Source organism: Sorghum bicolor, chromosome 7, assembly GCF_000003195.3.
Source record: "Sorghum bicolor cultivar BTx623 chromosome 7, Sorghum_bicolor_NCBIv3, whole genome shotgun sequence".
Taxonomy (NCBI): Eukaryota; Viridiplantae; Streptophyta; class Magnoliopsida; order Poales; family Poaceae; genus Sorghum; species Sorghum bicolor.
In genome coordinates, this window is record NC_012876.2 from 2366510 (window position 1) to 2388845 (window position 22336).

At 44.9% G+C, this 22336-nt stretch overlaps 4 protein-coding genes across 7 annotated transcripts; 2 read left to right on the forward strand and 2 right to left on the reverse strand.

Moving 5' to 3' along the window:
* LOC8066132 (lysine histidine transporter 1) lies at nt 639-8461 on the forward strand. 4 transcript variants are annotated; one of them, XM_021465032.1, is made up of 9 exons: nt 639-917; nt 1006-1208; nt 1333-1722; nt 1828-2221; nt 2446-2551; nt 2656-2747; nt 2944-3012; nt 3113-3239; nt 8360-8461. In XM_021465032.1, the coding sequence occupies exons 1-8, from the start codon at nt 876-878 to the stop codon at nt 3209-3211; spliced, it is 1395 nt and encodes a 464-aa protein (XP_021320707.1). In that variant the 5' UTR covers nt 639-875; the 3' UTR covers nt 3212-3239; nt 8360-8461. The 4 variants fall into 4 exon arrangements, with proteins under 4 accessions (XP_021320707.1, XP_021320708.1, XP_021320706.1 ...); XM_021465033.1 differs by lacking the exon at nt 8360-8461 and adding an exon at nt 4738-4992; XM_021465031.1 differs by lacking the exon at nt 8360-8461 and adding an exon at nt 4149-4548.
* On the forward strand, nt 7437-10529 carry LOC8066133 (lysine histidine transporter 2). The gene is made up of 6 exons (XM_002443755.2): nt 7437-7600; nt 8360-8586; nt 8705-9603; nt 9707-9798; nt 9946-10014; nt 10132-10529. The coding sequence occupies exons 1-6, from the start codon at nt 7490-7492 to the stop codon at nt 10276-10278; spliced, it is 1545 nt and encodes a 514-aa protein (XP_002443800.2). The 5' UTR covers nt 7437-7489; the 3' UTR covers nt 10279-10529.
* On the reverse strand, nt 11059-17352 carry LOC8066134 (transcription factor GTE9). The gene is made up of 10 exons (XM_002444933.2): nt 15399-17352; nt 15236-15314; nt 15005-15160; nt 13458-13528; nt 13241-13280; nt 12521-12589; nt 12306-12427; nt 12148-12214; nt 11944-12086; nt 11059-11857 (listed from the first exon to the last, which is right to left on the reverse strand). The coding sequence occupies exons 1-10, from the start codon at nt 16785-16787 to the stop codon at nt 11621-11623; spliced, it is 2373 nt and encodes a 790-aa protein (XP_002444978.2). The 5' UTR covers nt 16788-17352; the 3' UTR covers nt 11059-11620.
* Nucleotides 17055-17543, reverse strand: LOC110436988 (atherin-like). Its single transcript, XM_021464908.1, has one exon. The coding sequence runs from the start codon at nt 17541-17543 to the stop codon at nt 17055-17057; it is 489 nt and encodes a 162-aa protein (XP_021320583.1).

Below are 22336 nucleotides of genomic sequence, written 5' to 3' on the forward strand. Positions count from 1 at the left end.
ATCGGCAATTATATATTAAAAATATTAATATTTATAATATATAATTAGTATTATTAGAAAGATTTTTGAATCTATCTTTTTAACAAATTTATTTATAGATACAAATATTGCATGTATTTTCTACAAATCGAGTCAAACTTGTGACACGTATACAAACAGGCGACAATTAAAAATGGATAGAGAGAGCATGTAGTACGTTCTTCTACAGTGTTTTGCAAAATGTTTTGGAACTAAACAAGGCCAAGCTTGAGGAAGTAAACTGAGGTAGTAGAGTAACTAGCAAGACAGGTGGCTTTAAGCATGATTGACGTTAGCAAAGTCATGAACAATTAACAAGACGTGTTTTGACTTGAATCTCCGGGGCCGGGGGTAGTACAATGCAACATGAAAACGGGACGTCTGACCAGATCGTGGCGCCTCAGCCGCACAAATTTAATTTCCTCTCGATCTCCTATTTGAATTATCTACAAATAATTCTGCTCCTATTTGTGACGTTACATCATGTATGTAAGCTCTACGAAATTTGCCAGGGTACCTCTTGAAAACTGAGCTAACTACTCCTAGATTGACCACGTGATAGGCATGTCCGCTCTCCCCCGGACCATCCGATCGATGTACACTAGCTGGCTGGGCTCCCCGGGTCGTCCTCGGCAAGTGCATCAGCTATTCAGCTCTGAGCTGGAGTCGCCTGACATCTCGTTTTCACTTGTACGGTTGCACTTCTATAAGCGAATTAAGCAACGAAGACTTCAACTCTCTGCTACCTCCTGCTGCTCCGATCTCTCTCCAGTCTCCATTGCTAGCTAGCTGAAGGCTCCGTGGCGGTCATATCGCCGTCGAGCTGAGGGGCGGCGCCGACCGGCGACCGGCCAGCCATGGAGATGCAGCCACAGCTCGCCGACTGTTCTCCGGATAAGGTGCGTTGGTCCAGCACTACATACTCAATTCGCGCCAAGATATAGAATTTCCTTGGTGATGACTGATGACTGATGGAACTCTGTGCAGCTTGCCAGCGTCGCTCTGACACCCAGAGGGCGCCTGGACTCGCAGGAAGGCCGGTGGCCGGCGCAGGAGAAGGACATCGACGATTGGCTCCCCATCAACGCGAGGAGGAACGCCAAGTGGTGGTACTCCGCCTTCCACAATGTCACCGCCATGGTCGGCGCCGGCGTGCTTGGCCTTCCCTACGCCATGTCCGAGCTTGGCTGGTACTATACCTACGAACGAGTGCCATACTGCCATGAACATGTCATCGCAGCATCGCTGTTATCTATATACTTTTCCATGGACATGGATCGGAGATCGTGTTCTGAACTCTGAATTCATTCGCAGGGAGGTTGGCATCACGGTGCTGCTCCTGTCATGGATCATCACGCTGTACACGCTGTGGCAGATGGTGGAGATGCACGAGATGGTGCCCGGCAAGAGGTTCGACAGGTACCACGAGCTCGGGCAGCACGCGTTCGGCGAGAAGCTTGGCCTGTGGATCGTCGTGCCGCAGCAGCTGGTGGTGGAGGTCGGCCTCAACATCGTCTACATGGTCACCGGCGGCCAGTCCCTGCAAAAGTTCCACGACGTGGTCTGCGGCGACAAGCAGTGCAAGGACATCAAGCTCACCTACTTCATCATGATCTTCGCCTCCTGCCACTTCGTCCTCTCCCAGCTCCCCAACTTCCACTCCATCTCCGGCGTCTCCCTCGCCGCCGCCGTCATGTCGCTTTGGTAGGCAGGCACACTTCATCTCTTCCACTGCTTTGTTATTATTTCGTTCTTCTCTGCCATGGATCAAGGTCACTGATGATATATATATGCTGGCCATGGCGGCAGCTACTCGACGATCGCATGGATCGCGTCGGTGCAGAAGGGGAAGTCGCCGGAGGTGCACTACGGCCTGCGCGCGACGACGACGCCGGGGAAGGTGTTCGGCTTCTTCGGCGCGCTCGGGGACGTGGCGTTCGCCTACGCCGGGCACAACGTGGTGCTGGAGATCCAGGCCACCATCCCGTCGACGCCGGAGAAGCCGTCCAAGAAGCCCATGTGGAAGGGCGTCGTCGTCGCCTACATCGTCGTCGCCGTGTGCTACTTCCCTGCCTCACTCGTCGGCTACTGGGCCTTCGGCAACAGCGTCAACGAGAACATCCTTGTCACACTCAACAAGCCCAAGTGGCTCATTGCCCTCGCCAACATGATGGTTGTCGTTCATCTCATTGGCAGCTACCAGGTATATATTTATATCTATGCAAATATTTCTTCTCTAGATGATTTACCATATATATATATATATATATATATATATATATATATATATAGTTAAAGATATCCTAGCCCTCTAATTCAAAACATGCAAACATATAAAAAAATTACATCATGTATGTTTTCCACAAGTCTTGGTGGTATGGAACTATATATCTATATGGACGACAGTGATTGTGGTTGTTGGCGCAGGTATATGCGATGCCAGTGTTTGACATGATAGAGACGGTGCTGGTCAGGAAGTTTGGGTTCCGTCCAAGCTTGATGCTCCGTCTCATTGCCCGGAGTGTCTATGTCGGTAAATGGCTCTACCATCTGAACTCTGAATAAAAGTCTTCAGTCTGAACTCAGAAGGTCTGAAAACTAGACTGATGTGATGCAACTGTATGTACGTACGTGCAGGGTTCACAATGTTCGTAGCCATCACCTTCCCGTTCTTCACTGCATTGCTCAGCTTCTTTGGCGGATTTGCCTTCGCACCGACAACGTATTTTGTAAGCTCCCATTGATCCATTTACCCCCTTCTCTTGCTGCTACAATAGTTAATGTCTTAATCGTCAAGATTTACATTCTTCCTATTCCTATTCGACTGGTAACAAATCATATATATGATGAACAGTTAATTAAGAGGTGTAATCAAGTGTACAACTGTAACATGAGAGTTGATTGATTCATGCTTGTTTCTGACAGCTTCCTTGCATCATGTGGCTCACAATATACAAACCCAAAACTTTCAGTATCTCGTGGTTTACCAACTGGGTAAGAACCAAGTTGACAATCCAAGAGTATTTTTCTCACTTCTGTAGAATGGACGTATCTTCTTATTATAACCACTCTCTTTGTTGTCCATGTTCTTCAGATCTGCATTGTCCTAGGTGTTTTGCTGATGGTACTGTCACCAATCGGTGGACTTCGGGAGATCATCTTGAAAGCCAAGACATACCACTTCTACCAGTAAACATGATTAATTCAACACAAAAACCAAGGTTGGTGTTGTAGTTAACAAATGTTCGACATGTCCCAAGTTTTGAGTGGGACACAACATTTATCTTCATCTTGGCAAAAGAAATTTTCAATTTGGGTTACGTCTTACCAAGTTTTTGTCATGGAACAAGATGGGATGTGTCATGAAAGCTTTGTTGCTGCTCATGACAATCTGTGACATGTCGTGGTTGTTAACCTAGGAGTTTGTTTTGTGATACCATATACATGTGTATATCTTGTTTGTATATATTCTAGGAAAGAGTTAGCTTATTTGTGCATTATTAGGGAGAATGAGTGATGGTGGTTTGTATTTCTTTCATCCATAGTTCATTGATGGTTCCTAATTAATATCACATTACAATTCAAACAACCTTTATGTATATTAGTCCATCAATCCATGCTTCTCAATGGGACAATAATTTCAAGAAACAATTGTAAGAAGTTCATGGGTAAATTTAAGGACCATGCTTAATCAAAACAAATTACATTGTTATATTGTTCATATACCTTGTAATCTTTATTTGGTTGTGATAGGATTTAGTTACCAATTGTTATGTATGTTTTCCTTTCAATTCATAGTTTTCCTCATTAATTATCGTACCTCCATGCATGTAAATGTGTTTTTCATAAAAAAATATATATATATATATATATTACAATACAGATGTCTACACTACAAGCACACGCCCTCATGGACATACAAACACATCCTACCCCCAATATATGCCTCCGAGGTACCAACCACTTAAACCTTGAGATTGGCAAAGTGGTGGAACCCATTATGCACAATACCTACATATTTGAATTTCATACTAATATTGTTGATTATATTTCATAACCCCAACATATTTCACTCTAGATTTGGTTTTGGCTTATGGTGTATGTATTTGGGAAAAAACTGGCTATTTTAGATAGAAGAAGATGTGGTGCCCTTGAAGTGGATTGAGCTCGTGAAGGATAAGCCTAGCCATGCTCAATTGAGTCATAGGTGATTGGCTACAAATTATGTGGGTCAACTAGAACCCAACTTGGTCTTCACATACCCAAATCAACCATCATCGGCTTAGAATGCTTAGGCATGAACCAAGTGAGGTTTTGATAGTTTTATTCTAAAGATAGGTAGAGATTTTTTTAGAAAAGGAAAAGGCAAGATATGTATTATCTTTATGGGGTATATTTGGAAGGTTTTGAGGAATGAGCCCACTTGTAAGTGGCTCTAAAGGCTCCAAAAGAACTCTAGAATCAATATAGAATTTATTTGTGTTGAAGGATGCAAGAGAAGACAAATGGAAGTTGAGCTCATCAACTCCACCCATTGAACCGATTGACTCATCATCCCCTCCCATGACACACTTTGTGGCATCTACAAGAACTCACATAAATCTATGCACACTCATGGTATCCCTACAAACACATGCATGCACACTCTACCACTATGGATACCTCTCTCGGATGAGATTGAGAATTCATCACGTGCACCTCACAATCATTGGTACATAGGGACAAACTGTTGTTGGGCCTTATGGGATATGGTCCAAGCCTGCCCAAGGTGGCCCAAGTGACAAGCTTGCCCAGACGGCCGAGTCATCAGAGTACAAAGGCACAAGCAATCGAGCGAAGAGGGCATCAAACAAATTATCAGAAAGCATATTATCTTCTCTAGTTTATTGCAAGTACTTTACTCTTCTTCTTCCCAACTCTCTTGTACCCAGATTCCTACCTCCTTCTAGAGCCTTCTAGATACTGTCGTTGTGAGATTCAATTGTCCAGGATTGGGGTTGCTAACAATTACCTAACAAAGAGCAGTTATCAGAGAAATATGATCGTTGTGGACAAGTCTAGCCACAAGAAACCTAAGCTAACAAGCTATGGTCCTAATCAAACTATAACTTTTATAGAACAAACATAGTGGAAATAAACTCAATCCACTGATCAAGGGCTCAAGGCCCATGTGCTCAATAAAGAACAACAAAGATTATATGAGCAATAAATTTGCTGTAGATTGCTCTTCCTTTTATCTACAAAGCTATTCACATACACGTGTGCAAACTCATCCTTTCAAATGCTCAAGTGTATACTCTATCCTAATAGCTCGCACACCATTTTGTCGTATAAACACATACGAGAGATTTTTTATAAAGGAACTTTGATTTATATGAGTCAGTTACATCAAGAAGATGCAATAGCACTATGATCTATCATTACCGGCCTCTACACACCTAGGGTGCACAAAGCATAAGATAATAGTCTTTATTCTATCCACTAACATGACAAACTTGGATCACGACGAAGACTCCTGGAAAGCAATGTCTCTAAGTGAGACGCCAATAAAGGTCAGACCATAGTTTTCATCCTGGAGAGGCTCGTATTTCACAATGCCTTCAACAAGGCCAACCGATAGTAGTCCTAGGAATTCTCCCCCAAAGTCAAACAATAGTTGCCGATGGAGTACCACCAAATCAGAGATCTCCAATGGTGCCTCCACCCTCTTTCCAAGCCACACAGTCTTAGCTAATAACCAATGACCACTTACTTTACAGTAGATAAATGATCTTTAGGTGTTCCACTCTATGATACATAGTCACAAGGTAGCCAATAGGCTAATGACTAGAATCAGCAAGATCCATTTAAAAATGGGATGTGTTGCTCATGTAGGCGATTACATGATTACATGCCAAAATGACATTAGTCCTAGATCTTGTATGAATGATAGAAGCAAGGGATGAAATGTCAAGGCAAGTAGTAGTTGCACTGACAAGAACATCAACCTTAGTTACCTACAAGACTATCCTACACTAAAACTGATGATAGTCGTGGCATCGCATACAAGAGACAAGTGAGGAGAATTTGAGCATGGTGAAGCGAAGAAGCATCTAGTCCAACAGAGGAGGTATAGCAGTGGCACAAACAAGAAATTGGCAATCATACAATAGACTAGCATATGTTGAAATTGACAAACTTCCCATAAAAGTGTGCAGTCCGTGAATTTGAACCTAGGTACGAGTAGGTCCCATCACCGGCGACCTAACATCAGTAACAAACCGACCCAGTTGGGATCTGCAGATAGATCGGTCATTTGAACTATTCGATCATCAATCAGAACAGTGAGTCAAGTCGACGATCCATGGCAAGACTTGTCAGCATCCGGAAATCTCCAGGAAAAATCGCATGCCATCGCGCGCTCGAGATAATCCGATGGTTTCACTGTTTCATTATATATTCAGTTGAACTCCTTTTACCATTCAGCTAAGCTAATTAACTGATAAGAGGGCTTGAGGTAAAACGAGGAAAACAAAGCTTGACTTGTCGCTTTGGTCAGCAAGAATGGCAGGAGCTGGATGCTAGACGAGGAAGCCTGAAAAGGCCACGTAGCAAACGCAAGACCTTTCTCTTCTTTTTTTTTATCTCTTTCTCTCTCTAGCATGACCAATATATATACGTATATATTTGCGTGTATTTCATCATGAAGAAAGAAGACAACATGTATGATTGTTGACTGACTATTGGTGTTAACGTGACATCGATCTGACCCGACTGGCGCGAACTGAACCACGTAATTAAATCCTAACCCTATTTCCAAAACAAAAAAATTGGCCAGTCATGTTATTGTCTTCGATTCAACTCAAGCGGACCCAAGCGGTCTCTTCTAAAATATTAACGTGTGCAGACCAATTACGTGTTGAAAAAAGAAGAACAGTCGTATTTGTGTAACATCGAAACTTAAATCTGTTTGTTATTAGAAGCGCGTGCGTTTGTATGATTCAGATCTTCTATATTAACTACAAAACAATATGCAGATCTTTTGTGTATTTAAAAAAAAGAAGCCAACTTATTTTAAATTTAATTAGATTTATAAAATATATATAGTACCAATATTTTTTAATATATATATATATGACATGATTAATTTAATAGCATTTATTCTTATTATCAAAATAATATTTTTATATATACTTTGATTATATTTGAGATTAATTGATTTCTCGAAATAAGATGAACAGAGGAAGTGAGCTATGAAATTTCTAAAGGCAAGAGACTGTCCGGAAGCAAAACAAATGAGAAATCTGGCACCTGATTTCCATGGCGGGTCTCACCCGGAACGTCCGATGGGGATCGGACGCCGGGCTTGACTCCCGATCCCGGGTCGTCGGAGCTTCCCTTTCCTTTCCTTTCACCGGTGCTCCATATAAAGAAGAGACGAGCTTGTCCCGGACGCCGCCTCCGCTAGCTACCTCCCTCTCCGTTATTGCTCATGACTCTGCTGGCCTCCTCTGGCTCTCTCCCTGCCATGGCATCCACCGGTGAGGCACTCTCGCCGCCGGCCATGGAGATGCGACCATTGGACACCTATTCTCCGGCCAAGGCACGCCCACCACCTACACACCATGACCATCTTCACTCCAGTTTCTTCAATCTTCATCATGTTTGCCGCCCGGCTTTATCAGCTGCTGCTGCTGCTGCTTCTTCTTCTTCTCTTCGCTATAATCAGCATATCTCATTATTTATTGTTATTTTATTACTACTTTCGTCCATTTTTTTTCATTTTGACAAGATATAAAGCTTTCGAAACCGTTTCAAACATGAAATTATTAAAATTTCAAATCCTTAAAAGAAAAGGTTTATATAAAAGCTAAGAGAATACTTATTAGTGTCGTTTTACAACGGAACGATTGGGTTTTACTGTCAGATTTGTGCAAATATTTCTGATTTGGACGTACTGAATACGAGAGGTAAGAAAAATTCAAGCGTTTTATAGCCTCGTAAAACCTGAAGTTTTGTTTATGCCTTTGTTACATTTAGTTTGTACTGAAACTTCAGATACTTTACATATGAGTTACAGTCGCATACCGGGCATAATTTTTTGGCAACGAAGAGGGGTAACATCATTTTGGGAGTACAAAGTTAAATCAGTTTCTTCAAAATAGTACAAAGTTAAATCAAACCCATTTTTGCAAAAACAACAAAAGCTTAGAACCCAATCTGAAGATGTCTGAAAAATCAAGTCTTGGGAGCTTCTTGGACATAGATGTTGTTTGTATAGACGGGAACAGAGGAAGATAAGCTCCAGATTTGCTTGTTCTCTTTGGCTCTCGTCTGATTCAGCAAACTACAAACTCTGCAGCTTGCCACTGTTGCTGTTCCACCCAAAGGGAGGCGTAGGGCGTCAGACGCGCCGCCGGAAGGGGTGGGCCGCTGGAGCGCGCAGGAGAAGCCGACGACGGACGACGACTGGCTTCCCGTCAACGCGAGGAGGAACGCCAAGTGGTGGTACGCCGCCTTCCACAATGTCACCGCCATGGTCGGCGCCGGCGTTCTTACCCTCCCCTACGCCATGTCCGAGCTCGGCTGGTCCGTGTCGTCATCTATCCTCCATCCATGCATATAGGCTGTGTCATGTCATGATTACAGGCAGTTTTGATGGCTCGTCGTCGTCTTCCTCCCTTCCGGCCGATATCATGATTCGCAGGGGCGTCGGCGTCACGGTGCTGATCTTGTCGTGGATCATCACGGTGTACACGCTCTGGCAGATGGTGGAGATGCACGAGTGCGTCCCCGGGAAGCGGTTCGACCGGTACCACGAGCTGGGGCAGCACGCGTTCGGCGAGAAGCTGGGCCTCTGGATCGTGGTGCCGCAGCAGCTGGTGGTGGAGGTGGGGCTCAACATCGTGTACATGATCACCGGCGGCCAGTCCCTGCACAAGTTCCACGACGTGGTCTGCCATGGCCGGTGCAAGGACATCAAGCTCCGCTACTTCATCATGATCTTCGCCTCCGTCCACTTCGTGCTCTCCCAGCTCCCCGACTTCCACTCCATCTCCAGCGTCTCGCTCGCCGCCGCCGTCATGTCGGTCAGCTACTCGGCGATCGCGTGGATCGCGTCGGCGGCGCACGGAGTGTCGGCCGACACGGACGCCGTCGCCGACTACCGCCTGCGCGCGACGACCACGCCGGGGAAGGTGTTCGGCTTCCTGGGTGCGCTGGGGGACGTGGCGTTCACGTACGCCGGGCACAACGTGGTGCTGGAGATCCAGGCGACCATCCCGTCGGCGCCGGGGAAGCCGTCCAAGAAGCCCATGTGGAAGGGCGTCGTCGTCGCCTACGTCATCATCGCCGCGTGCTACTTGCCCGTCGCGCTCGTCGGCTACTGGGCCTTCGGCAACGACGTCGACGAGAACATCCTCATCACCCTCAACCGGCCGCGCTGGCTCATCGCCGCCGCCAACATGATGGTCGTCGTCCACGTCGTCGGCAGCTACCAGGTGTACGCCATGCCGGTGTTCGACATGATCGAGACCGTGCTGGTGAGGAAGTACTGGTTCAGGCCGGGACTCAGGCTCCGTCTCATTTCCCGGACTGTCTATGTTGGTAAATGCAATGCCTCTGCCTGAAACTATGAACTGAAAAATCACACTGCACACTGACACACGAGACTGACATGAGATGCAATGCAATGCAACAACCTTTGCAGCGCTCACAATGTTCGTGGCCATCACCTTCCCCTTCTTCAGTGAACTGCTCAGTTTCTTCGGCGGATTCGCATACGCACCGACAAGCTATTTCGTAAGATCTGAATGATCCTTTTACCCAGCATGTTTTTCTGTTACAGTAGTTTCATTTCATCAGGATGTACAATCAGTCAGGTACAGAGTGGAGTTTTTTTTTCATTAGAGCAGAGCTGACCAATTCTCTCTTGTTAATTTCTGCCAGCTTCCCTGCATCATGTGGCTCATCATCTACAAGCCCAGAAGGTTCAGCCTCTCATGGTTCACCAACTGGGTAAGAATAACATGGATGCAATGCAACTGACTATCCAGACTCCTCTCTCTCTCTCTCTCCAGCAGAATGTCTGCTTGACCTCTAATTTCTTTCCCCTGTTTTCTACATGTTCTTCAGATATGCATTGTTATTGGGGTGCTGCTGATGGTGCTGTCACCGATTGGAGGACTCAGGCAGATAATTCTGAAAATCAAGACCTACAAATTCTACCAAGACTACCCTAGTTTAAGCCAGGCGCCATCATCAGCTAAAACTAGTTTCTGAATCTGATCGATGCCATGAAATTCCTCCTTTTTTTTCAGGGTAAGATACATGTACAGTCATGAGTCATGATGATCCGTGACCTGCTGTGGTTCTGTTAATTCTGTCTCGAACCACGAGATGGTTTGGGATTAAACATTTCTAGGGGAATTGTTTGTTTGTGTAATTGTGTTCAGTTTGGACTTGGACCTTGAGAAAGATGTCTGGGCCTTATCACTTACACCACGAGTAAAAGTTCCATTCTTTCTCGATAACACTATGTATTCAGTATTCTGAATTTCTGATGTTCTTCAAATGATTCTTCTTAACATATTACTCCCTCCATCCAAAATCAAATTTCTATAACTTTGGTCAAGTTTTTTAAAAAAAACAAATAAACACAGCATATAACTTTTTCAAATACAGCTCACCCTTAATTTGGAAGAGGGAGTAGAACTTAAAAATTAGTTCATCTTTCACACAAATTCACATGTACTAGGAGAACGATTTTATCCACAAGCAAATGTAATATCAAATTCTAGGCGAACAAACAGATTCAAGGCTACATGTGGAATTAAGTCAACTACCCTCCTTATCTACGCGCCTTATCCCTACAGCCTTACATAATTCTAAACTAATGCCAGCAGATAAAATGGCGTCAAGACCCATGCTTGTGACCTACGATAATACTACTATAAACAGGTTGGTAAACATAACGACTGAAAGATCGTGTAAATACATGACAAGCTACATATCAAAACTTCTGTCTCAAAGTAACAAGCAACAGGATCCCAAAGCACAATATGAAAGAACAGCATCTCATGAAAACTAGTACTCCGGAAAAAGTGAACTGATCGGTGAAGAACAGGCACTGCATAAATTAAAGGCAATGTTTTCCATCTATCAGGCTAACTTTTGTACAGTTTCCGATATTACATTCACAACACGGAAATGGCTCTAAAACTACCCCTCAAAAACGGCTCGCACCTGCTCAAGAGCCAAGAACCATCACCATCCCCTCAACCCTCTCTCCTTCTCATCCCCTTTTATGGCCTCATCATATATGCAATAAACTCGCCATTCCATTTTATGGATATGGAAAGTCCAGAGATTCTCAATCCAAACGATAGGCACACTCCATGCACTCCTCGCATGCAGCACGACGAACCTCCAACACGTTTGGGCTCGCTACATCATGTGCCAACTTGGCTCCAAAACTTGGGCAGTTACAAAAACGAATACCAGACCTTCAGGTTCGATGCGACACGATCTTTCGTCAGGTCACTTTGTATACCAAAGAAAAGCTATCAGATCAGTCATGCCAACAGGTCTCCTGTAACGTATCAAAAATGGTCCAGAAACACAGTTAATCTATTTCTCCCTCTTCAACATCAACCACTGGTTCATCTGTGAAATCAGCATCCTCATCATCTTCATCATTTTTCATGTACAACCCGAGCTTTTCTAGGGTGTTGCTTCCCATTTCAAACCCAGGACTTGTTTCACCAACCAAGTTGGGTATCTGTTCACCTGTGACACTTCCAAGCATTTCAAGATCTTTCAAAAAATGGCTCCCTTCATTGATGTCAACAGTTTTCTCCATCTGCAAGCCAACATTGCTTACACTTCCAAGTATGGTAACAGCAGAGCAAATGATGTTGCATGTGGAGAGCATACTGTAGATATTACCTCTTGCAAAGCTTTGCGAGCTGCTTCTCTCTCAAGTTCTCTTTGTCGTTTAGCTTCTGCAGCAGCCTCAGCAGCAGCTGCTGCTTCAGCCCTCTTGCGAACATCCTCTGCGGCTTTAGCCTCAGCTTGCAATCGAGCTCTCTCTGTAACAGAAGTTCTGTCACACAATTGTTGTCAGGTAAAAAAGATTCTATCGCATCTCACCTTCTCTTTGTACCCTCTCAAGTTCCTCCCTTTCGCGTCGAAGCTTCTCAGGATCCTTTTTTGTAGTCTGATATTATTACCAATCAGGTGAGCTTACAGTGAATAACACAAAACGCCCAGACAATAATGCTCTCAAGGAATCATTTTCACATACACACCTGATCAAGGGCCTTTTCACGAGCCTTAAGAATCGTATCGGCAAAGCGGCTTCTCAGAAGGGCAGCTCGGATTTGCTTGTCAGGGTTGTCAGGGGAGACCTGCTTCTCAGATACATTTCCCCCTAAAATTTTCATACATAGACCTGTAAGGGAACCCATTTTCTCTACCACAGAAGATTGGGTATTCACCGGCCATCATGAAAATTCATGCTTACCCTCACCATCAGCAGAAACAGATATAGGGTTTGTACTTTGCTCTGGTAAATTTAATGTGTTCAGTGAATCTGCAAATTAAATCGAGAGTGTGTAAGATATAAGTGGTTATATATTCTTGGGTTGCAAAAGCCCAGGAAATGTTATCTGCAAACATTTAGAGGTGTAGTGTCAATTGTCCTTTCTTTTCAATAAAACAGGTTATGTATAGAAATTGTATCGAAAGAAAAGGTCCAGTTCAAAGGTTCAAAGGCAATAAGGGAATCCTACTCAAAAGACATGCCCAATTGTCGACCTCAATATCACACCCAATAACTGACCCATGAAAACGAACTCTGGACCTGCCACTTCTAATAGACTGCTATTCATCATTAGATTAAAACAAATAAATTTTGGATGGGGAGTTCAACCAATTGGTTCAGTAAATCTCAGGCCAAGTGTAACCTGAATCACTGTCTAGGATATAAAACTCAAATCCATCAGTTCACACAACACAAGACAGTAATTGCACATGTGCTAATTATCTCATCTAGAAAAAAAGAGTGCTAAATACGTTTTCAAAATAAAAAGTATGGGCTTTGGACATGTATGTATAATGGCATCATTATTCCCATTGAGCTTTGTGTTGGGTTCCATAAGGATGTTAGTGTCTTAGTAGGCGGAAGAAAGGATGGGTTTGGTTGAGATTCCACATATTGATACACCTATGAAGCAAAACTTACCCTTTTCTTTATCCAAGCCATCCACAGGTAGAATTTTTTCCTGCATGTAGACAAGACAGAGAGAGAGAGAGAGAGAGAGAGAGAGAGAGAGAGAGAGAGAGACAACAACCATTGAGATAGTGTCTTAAAAAATCCTTCGCATCAACAGAGAGATAAATTTGATTGAAACTTATGCTACTCTGAAAAGGATTCAGATTAAAAAGAGATATATAAGAACCTTTGGCCCGCTGTTTTGTTGAGGAGCTTTGGCATCTGTATCACTTCCAGAAGAGCTACTTGAATCTGAGTCTTCGGAGGTAAAAACAGAAATATCATCAGTGCATTTGGCATGACAACTCAGGCAAGTTAAGGGCACAACAAAGAGAAACAGTATGCAGCATGTTGTCTCCATTCTTGTTCTATAACCCTTAAAATTGAGCAAGACTAAAAGGAAGTATATAACCACGAATATATATTATTTGCATTTTGATTTTTTTTATGGCTTGGCTCTGAGACAGACCAAAAAAAAGGAAAGCAGCAATTGGTTGGCTCCATAGAATCCTATTTTTAGATTTGTACTTCAAACTAAATCATCAAATTATAATACACCCCATCAAGATAATGCCACAGATAAAATGCCACTTTTCAAATATGAACATTAAGGGTCCTGATAATTATTTGAATGGATCCAAAGAGCACCTTCTAAAAGAATACTGGTTTTTTCCAACAGTGGTATAATTCACTCCGAACTAAAGACAAATGTTTCATATTTCTGAACCATAACCAAAGAATTCCCACAACTGTTGTAGTAGAATGCACAGAACAGTCCATAAATACAGAAGGATAATCAAATGCGTTGATTTATCAACTGACCTTGCTAATAAACAAATGATTCATGAACACATATCAATAGCAGAAGCTAGATCCTATTATTCAGTGAAATACTTGGGAAAAAACGTTTCTTTATGGACTTCATAACAGTGGGCAGCATTAATAGTTAAAGTTTCTGTAACTGGTTAAAACAATTATCTATTAAAATAGAGCTACTGTGCAAGGATAAAGATATGCAGGTGAGAAGGAAGGTAGGCCATCACAAAGAAGCATTCTAGTTTCTATTCACTTATTATAATTCATCGATTTATGAAATTGTTTTAACCCCAATGTAGCCAGGAATCTCAATAAGTAATATCATGAGGCGGCATAACTAAATGTTGCACTGTCCCATATACTGTTGTGCCATCATGATCTGGTGTTGCCTGCTACGAAAAGTGCACAATATAAAAAGGTGCAGGCCAAAGAATAAACCAAAACATGGTCCTGTCAGCCTATTGTTTCCATTGAACTGGGTGTAAATTTCTTATGGAACAGTACAATATGTCCTACCCTCAGCTCAACTTCTAGCAGCACAAACACACAACTACACAAGCATCTTGGCCCCTTTCATAAGCACATCAATGAAGTCCAGAATCTAACACGGGATTACTTCCAATAACATGTAGCATTTATTGGATAACTATTTTATGGAACTAGAAAAGAATAGTCAGCTGAGATAAACTGAAAGAGGAGTAATACTGCCAGTCTCAATTCAATATGTCAAAAGTAAATCTATGAATTTCTCAACTATGACTGCTTAATTAACCAGCCTTGTGAATGACATAGTCAATAAGATTGATAATTGCATCATGCAGCTGAAAGCTAGCAGCATATTGTGCCCAAAGTACTTTGATGGGTCCAGTGTCATAGTGGTGCCAGTAGGAAATTTGGAGTGAAACTGAAATTACATACCACTAGAGGATGATTCTGAGCCACTACTAGAACTGCTAGATGTACTATGCTTGCTGCTTCTGTCTGCTGTTTCATCTTCAAGTACCACAGGAGGAAGAGTCGAAACTGGAGGGTCGTTCTCCCCAATATCAACATCCTCGTCAATGAGCTCATTGCCTGAAAACATGCATATAATATTTTAGCTTACATGAAAAATCATTATCATAAATGAGCAATGGATGAGAAATAGACCTTCATCGTTACACACTGATGGATTGATAAGTTCATTGTTACACACTGATGGATTCATGAGTTCATATTGACTCTGAGACTGTTGAGCAGAGCATAAAACAGTTATTTATGAAATGAATTAATGAAACAATGAAATAGCAGTCTCTAATACAGCAGCACCCACCTCAACCTCATGAGGCTCCTCTTCTGTAAGGTTTCTTGACGGATTAACCCTGTCATAGTCATCAAGTAGCTTCTGTAATTCAAAAAGTGTATCATCTCCAAGAGCATCCATATCGAGCTCTAATTCCTCTTCGTCGGCATCGCAATTGTCAGCGTGACTCCTTATGAACTCAACTACATGATCTGGAATGAATGCACCATATGATTGTAATCTTGCACTTAAATCATATTTTTGCTCATTCGTCATCATTCTCTTTCTAGTTGGAACAATATCTTCTACCAAAGGAGCATCTTGTACCAAAGGAGAGGTTTTCCTCTTCTTAGGTTGCAAAACTGGATTGTCCGCTGAATCTTCTTCCCGAAAGATGTCTTGCTTAGGTACATTTTTCTTTGATGGTTTTTTCTTGCTGGGGTCTTCTTTCTCAATGGCAACTCTCTTAGTTGAATTCTTTTTTGTGGGCTCCCTCACAGGAGGCTTCTCAACTGGCTGAGGAGGCCTCTCGTCTGGTTGAGGAGGCCTCTCGTCTCGTGGAGGCTTCTCATCTGGTTTAGGGAGCTTCTTCTCAATAAGCCTCCATCGAGTCTCAAAGTTCTTGCTCAAAGTTTTGGCCATTAGATGAACATCATTATTGACCGGGTTATAATTCATAGCGTTGCTGAAAGTGAGCCTCACATCCGCAGCGAATTCCCGAGGTGTGGAGTACATTCCTGCCTTCATCTTTTTCTGGATCGTGCCCAAATCCATGGGCTGCTTGACTATTGTAAAATAGTCAGGGATGTTCAACTTCACAATGTCAACCGGCACAAGAAACGGGCCAGCCCATCCATGGCCCATAAGGGACTTGAGAAGGTTGGCACATTGTTTAAACGATGATGTGTAGTTAAAAGAGCTGGCAACAGGTGGGGCAACAGCCACAGCCACCGGTGGCGGCGCTCCCCGGTCCGTCTGCATCGACTCGCTCCGCTTGAGCTTCTCAACCTTTTTCTTGGGGTGCACATCGCCTGCGGGAGGCGCTGGCATGACTGCCGCACCATTCATGCTCACCGCAGGCCCTCTCGAAAACAGCCTACTCTGGAGGTCCCTCACCTGCGCGAGCTCATGGCGGAGCCTCATCTCCAGGTCCTTCTTGTCCACAGCCGTCATCCTGGGCAGCGAGAACACCTCCCGGGGCACGCTGAACCCTGAGGCGCCTTCCCCCTCCTCGGAATTCACGCTGGCCACGCACTTCCTCTTGGGCGGAAGAGCGGCGCAGGAGCTCCCCGAGTCGATCCTCGCGGGGCTAGCCCCGAGCCCCTTGGACTCCCCGACTGTCTCCACCACCCCGTGCCGGTAGTCGGGCACGAAGCCGAGCGGGTGGCCCTTGGAGAACCTGTGCGTCTTCCCCATCATTGCTGGCAGCCGGGGGGGGGGGGGGGGGCGGAGACGCGGTAGCAATGTGCCGCCTTGGCCGCGGAATTCCGCCCGCAATTCCGGGGAAAAAAAGACCTAACCCTAACCCCCCCACCCCGAGGCAAGAGAGGGGGGTGGGCTAGCTTATTCCGCGGGCGCCGGGGGGGGGAGCAGGAGGAGGTGACCGACCCCCCCTACCAGAACCCTCGATTCGAGGGGCGGGGCAGCTCGGGTGGACGCTCCCGCGGCGAGGGGGATCGAGCGGACTCACCGAGCACCACAAGCACCGCCCGCCGCCCGCCCGCCGCTGGACCCCGAAACACCAGCCGGCGGCGCCGCCGCGAGATCTCGTAGCCCTCCGCAGGCGAAGGCGCCGGCGCCGCCGTCCGCGGGCGCGAACCCCTTAGGGCTTTCCTTCCTCGCCCCTCTCGGCGAGGCGGAGGCGGCGAGAGGGAAGGGAAGGCGAGGCGGCTGGAGCCTGGAGACTAGGGGTTTCTCTCTCCTCCGCCTCCCTCTCTCTCTCTCTCTCTTCTCTCTCTCTCTCCTCGCTGGTGTGCCGCCCGCTCGCTCGCGAGCCTTTGGGACTTTGTCAGGGCCGGAGTCGCGGGGCCCAGCTGTAAGCGTCGCGGGGGGACGGGGGGAGCCGCGCCCGTGACTGGTCGGTGGGGCCGCTCGTGCCGCGGGGCCCAGGAGCAGGGACGGAGACGAGACGCGGCGGGCGTGACCGGGCGGGACTCGGGAGACGGGAGGGAGCATCGGGGCCGTTGGGTTTTTGGAACGGACGGCGATGGAGGCGGTTGCGTGTCCGCGCGCCTCCGCTTGGGGCTGGGAGGGGCCCTTTGTGTGTTAGAAGAAGCACGTGCGGATTCGAACACACCAGCTGCTGCCTGCTGCGCTCTGCGTCCCAAAATGTCGTCATGTAAGATCTGCATACGTATATATACACGGAGTATGGTGTAGGAGTAACGTTTTATGGCAAATCGGATGTCTATATATCTAACGCAAATGCCAAAAGACCGTGTGATTTTATTGATGATGAAAGAGAAAGAGAGGAAGGGACATTTACTATGTTAGGCCTTGTTTAGTTCACCCTAACATCCAAAATTTTTTCAAGATTTCATGTCACATTGAATTTTACAGCATATGCATAGAGCATTAAATATAGGTAAAATAAATAACTAATTGCATAATTTGTATGTAATTTGCAAGACGAATCTTTTGATTCTAATTAGTCCATGGTTAGACAACAATTACCAAATACAAATAAAATTGCTATAGTACTTAAAACCAAAAAATTATACCAACTAAACAAGGCATTGTTGCTGCTCTAACCAAGTGCGGTGATGAGCATCATTATAAATGTGGGTATACAAGATGAGACAAAAAAGAGCAAATGAGTCATGTTGATAGATTAGTATCATTGTAGGTTGAAAAATGCCATAGTAAAAACGTCAGCGCAATGACATCTACTATGGGGGGGGGCCTTGCTATAGCGGAAAGCACTATGGTTAAAGATCTTTTTTGTGAATTTATGGTTAAAGATTTTGTCTAACCTTGTCTACTACACAACATTCATGCAAGATTTCCAAGTGCTTTTATAATTTTAAATTACATAGTGCACACCTTGCCTAGGTGAACATATCTAAGAGACTTTTTTAATTATACAGTACAAATATGTGCACATTCACACTCTAACACAACAAGACTAGTAGATCTCCATGCAAAAGAGGCACATCGTCTATACACTAAAAAATGAAGATGAATAAAATCATTAAATGCTAAAAAGTACATTAAAAATATGTCACCTACCATTGAAAAGCAAAGAATAACATCGTTAAATCCTAAGATACATAAAGAAAGCACATATCGTCTACCACTGGAAAAGCAATGTCATTAAATTAAAGCCTATGAAATAATAAATCTAGAAAACTATGAGTATCAACGTAAAGTCAAGGACTTAACTTGGATGAATAGATGCACCACAAGAAAACTAATACACTTTGTTACAAGATCTTGAGTTTGTTCGGATAAAATAAAATGGTACAGACATATGTGTTTAATTCAAAACAACAACAAAAGCTCTCATGTTCTATCTTCAATATATCAATAGTTTAAGGGTTGTTGGTCAGCTTTAAAACTTTAGCAGATAATGGAGCCAAAATATCTCAAGCATAACTAGGTCGAATCCTAGGCGTGTGCCAAAGGGGCATCAATTATAGGCCATCGAAAGGAAGGAGTTATTCCAAGCATGTAACATGTAGTAGCGGCACTGTATATATCAAGCCCAAAAACTCAAGAAGACAATAGTCCACCATCAATAATTGATGTCACGTAAGTTATGACTCCAGCTTACTGAGACTTCAACAATGTTGTGACTTGTTGAGTCGCTGGTCATGTCGATTCGTTGGTAGCCATCATCGTAAGACGTGACTCAATACAAGCGAGCGACTCAACGACAACATTGTGTCGATCTACACAAAGACTAAAGTAAAGATTGTATGTTCCATTCTTACTTTAATTTCCAAATTCATAATTGAGAATCCACCTGTTAGGTAACATATCGGATACTACATAGCTATACATGAGCCGATCTAGTTGTAATTATGTCAATTGTCTAATAGATCGTTTTATTGGCCTAAACATTATTCCTTGGTCTTCTATTCCGCACTTAGTCTCACCGGTCAAGACATGTTGCGATTGATACTAGTGTTTATTATATATACCAAGGGCTTGCTGCTGATTTTATTTTGGTTCTAGCCTCAGAAAAACTCAGTACCAGAGCTAAGCATAACCGTAAGTTTCAACTTTACAGAGATAAGTGTTCTTTTGTACTGTAAACTACTCCTTATGCTATTATTTTTTAAGAAAACTACTCCCTATGATTTTTTTATAAACTTATTACCACCAACTTTAAGGAAGGGTTTAAGACATGTCTTCTTGAACTTATTAATTGAATTCCTGTTTTTTATATATATGGGTATATCCAAGGCTAAATCCTGCCAAATGAGCATCCACGAGAGCTTTCTCTAAAACCAAAAACAAACTAACAACAGTGGTTGAATCTCTACAACTAAAAAGCATCAAATGTTATCGTCTCCGCTACCTATCGGCCTGCCTCCGACTCCTGTGGTCAACCTGCGAAAAACAGTTCCTCCCACAGCTCCTCCCCTCTCCACAAGGAACCGCAGCCTGCTCGGCTACCCCACGACGCCTCCCCTCGCGAGTCCCACCCTTCCGATTGCGCCACTGCCACCTCTTCCTCCTTCCCTCTCGCCCGCAAACCCGGTCGCGCGGTGTGAAGGGTCGAGATGGCGGACTAGAGGGGGGGGTGAATAGTCTTTTCTAAAATTTATTACGCCGGCTAACCGAAACAAATGCGGAATTAAAACTATCGGTCTAGCCAAGACTACACCCCTCTATCTAAATTCTCTAGCACCTTGAAAAGATCCTAAACAAGCAAGCAAGGTGCTACCTTAGCAAGAGCTCACCTAACCAATTCTAGAAGCAAGGTCACACAAACCTATGCCACTAGTACTTTGCAAACCGGGGAGCTTCTACACAGCTAGTAAGCAAAAGCACAAAGCTCCTAAGCTCACTAGCAATGCTCAATAACAAGGCAACCAATGCCAAATTAGAGAGCGCAAAATACTTAGCTACACAAACTAAGCAATGTGACTAACAAGGTTACACAAACCAAATTAGTCACGCAAGGGAACTACTTCTAGCTACACAAGCAAGAAGGTAACTATCAAGCTACACAAGCTAACTAATTACAAGAGCAACTACACAAGCACAAGTAAATGAATGTAAATACAAGCTTGTGTTAGGGACTTGCAAACCAACGGGAAGAACAAAGTTGATACGATGATTTTCTCCCGAGGTTCACTTGGTTGCCACCAAGCTACGTCCCCATTGAGACAAGCTTCAAGGTTGCCGCCGGTCCTCTTGCTAGTGGTGACCCGCAAGTCACACTCTCCCACGTGGAGTGCTTACCACAAGCTCTAGCACTTGACCCGGCCGGACCACTTGTCGCTCTTCACGTCTCGCTCAACTAGAGTTGCTCTTCGCGATCCCCGCGGGGTGAGCACCGTACCCCTCACAATCTCTTCTCCGGAGCACCGCACAATCTCCTTGCGTGCTTCGACGGAGTCACAAGCCACCAAGTCGTCTAGGAGGTGGCAACCTCCAAGAGTAACAAGCACCACCGGCTTGCAACACGAACACCTAGTGCCACTCGATGCAATCTCTCAATGCAACGCACTAGAATCGCTCACTCACACAATCGGATGAACACTATCAAGCATATGTGAGTTAGAGCCTTCACTAGCACTCCCCAAGCATGGACACTACGTCCCAAGGGTGCTCAGCACCAGCCACAGGCTGGCCACCACTTCTATTTATAGCCCCAAGGGCTAAACTAGCCGTTGCCCCTTCACTGGGCACAACACGTGGGCACCGGACGCTCACAGGAAGCCACCGGACGCTCAACCCCCAGCGTCCGGTGCTCAGGCGTCAGCCACGTGTCACTAGCCGTTTGAACTCGACCGTTGTCACCAACGGCTACTGCGCACGCGCGCCTGCACAGCACCACCGGACGCTCTACTGCGTCACACCGGACGCGTCCGGTGCTCACCGGACTCGTGCGCAGAGAGCTCCGCAAACTCGCACGGTCACTGGACGCAAGCCACCGGACGCACCCTGAGCGTCCGGTGCTCACCGGACTCAAGCGCAGAGAGGGTCGCCAAGCCGCCCGCACACCGGACGCTGAGCACCGGACTCTCTCCGGTGCGTCCGGTGCACTCTGCTGCACCCGACAACACACCGAACGCTAAAGGCCAGCGTCCGGTGCCTCCACGCAGAGCGTCCGGTGAGTGTTTTCTTAGGGAGAAACACTCCCGCGACTTCTCCAAAATTCCCACCGGCGCAATAGAAAATATGCACTTAATTTTCTCAAAAGCGCTGAATCCCGCCAAGCTTAGAAACCCACACCTCTCTCAACCCTAGGAACACCACCTCCTTTATAAAGTGTGCCAACACCAACAAGTGTACACCACCATGTGCATGTGTGTTAGCATTTTCACAAACAATTTTCCAAAGGAGTTAGCCTCTCAACTTGCCACGCCACTCGATCCTAACACGTATGCAAAGTTAGATCGCTCAAGTGGCACTAGATGACCGATATGCAAACAAGTTTGCCCCTCTTAATGGTACAGCCATCTATCATAAATCCGGTCATAAACTTCTCTACACACCTATGACCGGTGAAATAGAAAAGCCCATGGTTATACCTTTGCCTTGTGCTTTCCATTCCATCTCCTCCAATGTTGATGCAACACATGCACCAACCAATCACCAAATGATATGATCCACTTCATATCATCACGTGACCGTATTGGTTCATCGATCTTGACCTCACTTGCTCTTCACCGTTGCCTCGGTCCATCGGCGCCAAGTCTTGCTCAAGCTTCACCGTCACACGCGGTCCCTCGCTTCAAAGCCTCCAACTTGTCCTTCACTCTTGCAACCGGTCCATCGAGCCAAGCCTCATC

Excerpts from the sequence above, each read along its gene's own strand:
- LOC110436988 (XM_021464908.1), bottom strand. The coding sequence starts at position 17,543 with ATGCTCCCTCCCGTCTCCCGAGTCCCGCCCGGTCACGCCCGCCGCGTC.
- LOC8066132 (XM_021465032.1), top strand. The coding sequence starts at position 876 with ATGGAGATGCAGCCACAGCTCGCCGACTGTTCTCCGGATAAG. Across the intron at positions 918-1,005 it reads CCGACTGTTCTCCGGATAAG|CTTGCCAGCGTCGCTCTGAC; the intron begins GTGCGTTGGTCC and ends AACTCTGTGCAG. Across the intron at positions 1,209-1,332 it reads GCCATGTCCGAGCTTGGCTG|GGAGGTTGGCATCACGGTGC; the intron begins GTACTATACCTA and ends ATTCATTCGCAG.
- LOC8066134 (XM_002444933.2), bottom strand. The coding sequence starts at position 16,787 with ATGATGGGGAAGACGCACAGGTTCTCCAAGGGCCACCCGCTCGGCTTC. Across the intron at positions 15,315-15,398 it reads AGGAGCCTCATGAGGTTGAG|TCTCAGAGTCAATATGAACT; the intron begins GTGGGTGCTGCT and ends TCTGCTCAACAG. Across the intron at positions 12,590-13,240 it reads TGGCTTGGATAAAGAAAAGG|ATTCACTGAACACATTAAAT; the intron begins GTAAGTTTTGCT and ends TTTAATTTGCAG.
- LOC8066133 (XM_002443755.2), top strand. The coding sequence starts at position 7,490 with ATGACTCTGCTGGCCTCCTCTGGCTCTCTCCCTGCCATGGCATCCACC. Across the intron at positions 7,601-8,359 it reads ACACCTATTCTCCGGCCAAG|CTTGCCACTGTTGCTGTTCC; the intron begins GCACGCCCACCA and ends CAAACTCTGCAG. Across the intron at positions 9,799-9,945 it reads ACGCACCGACAAGCTATTTC|CTTCCCTGCATCATGTGGCT; the intron begins GTAAGATCTGAA and ends AATTTCTGCCAG.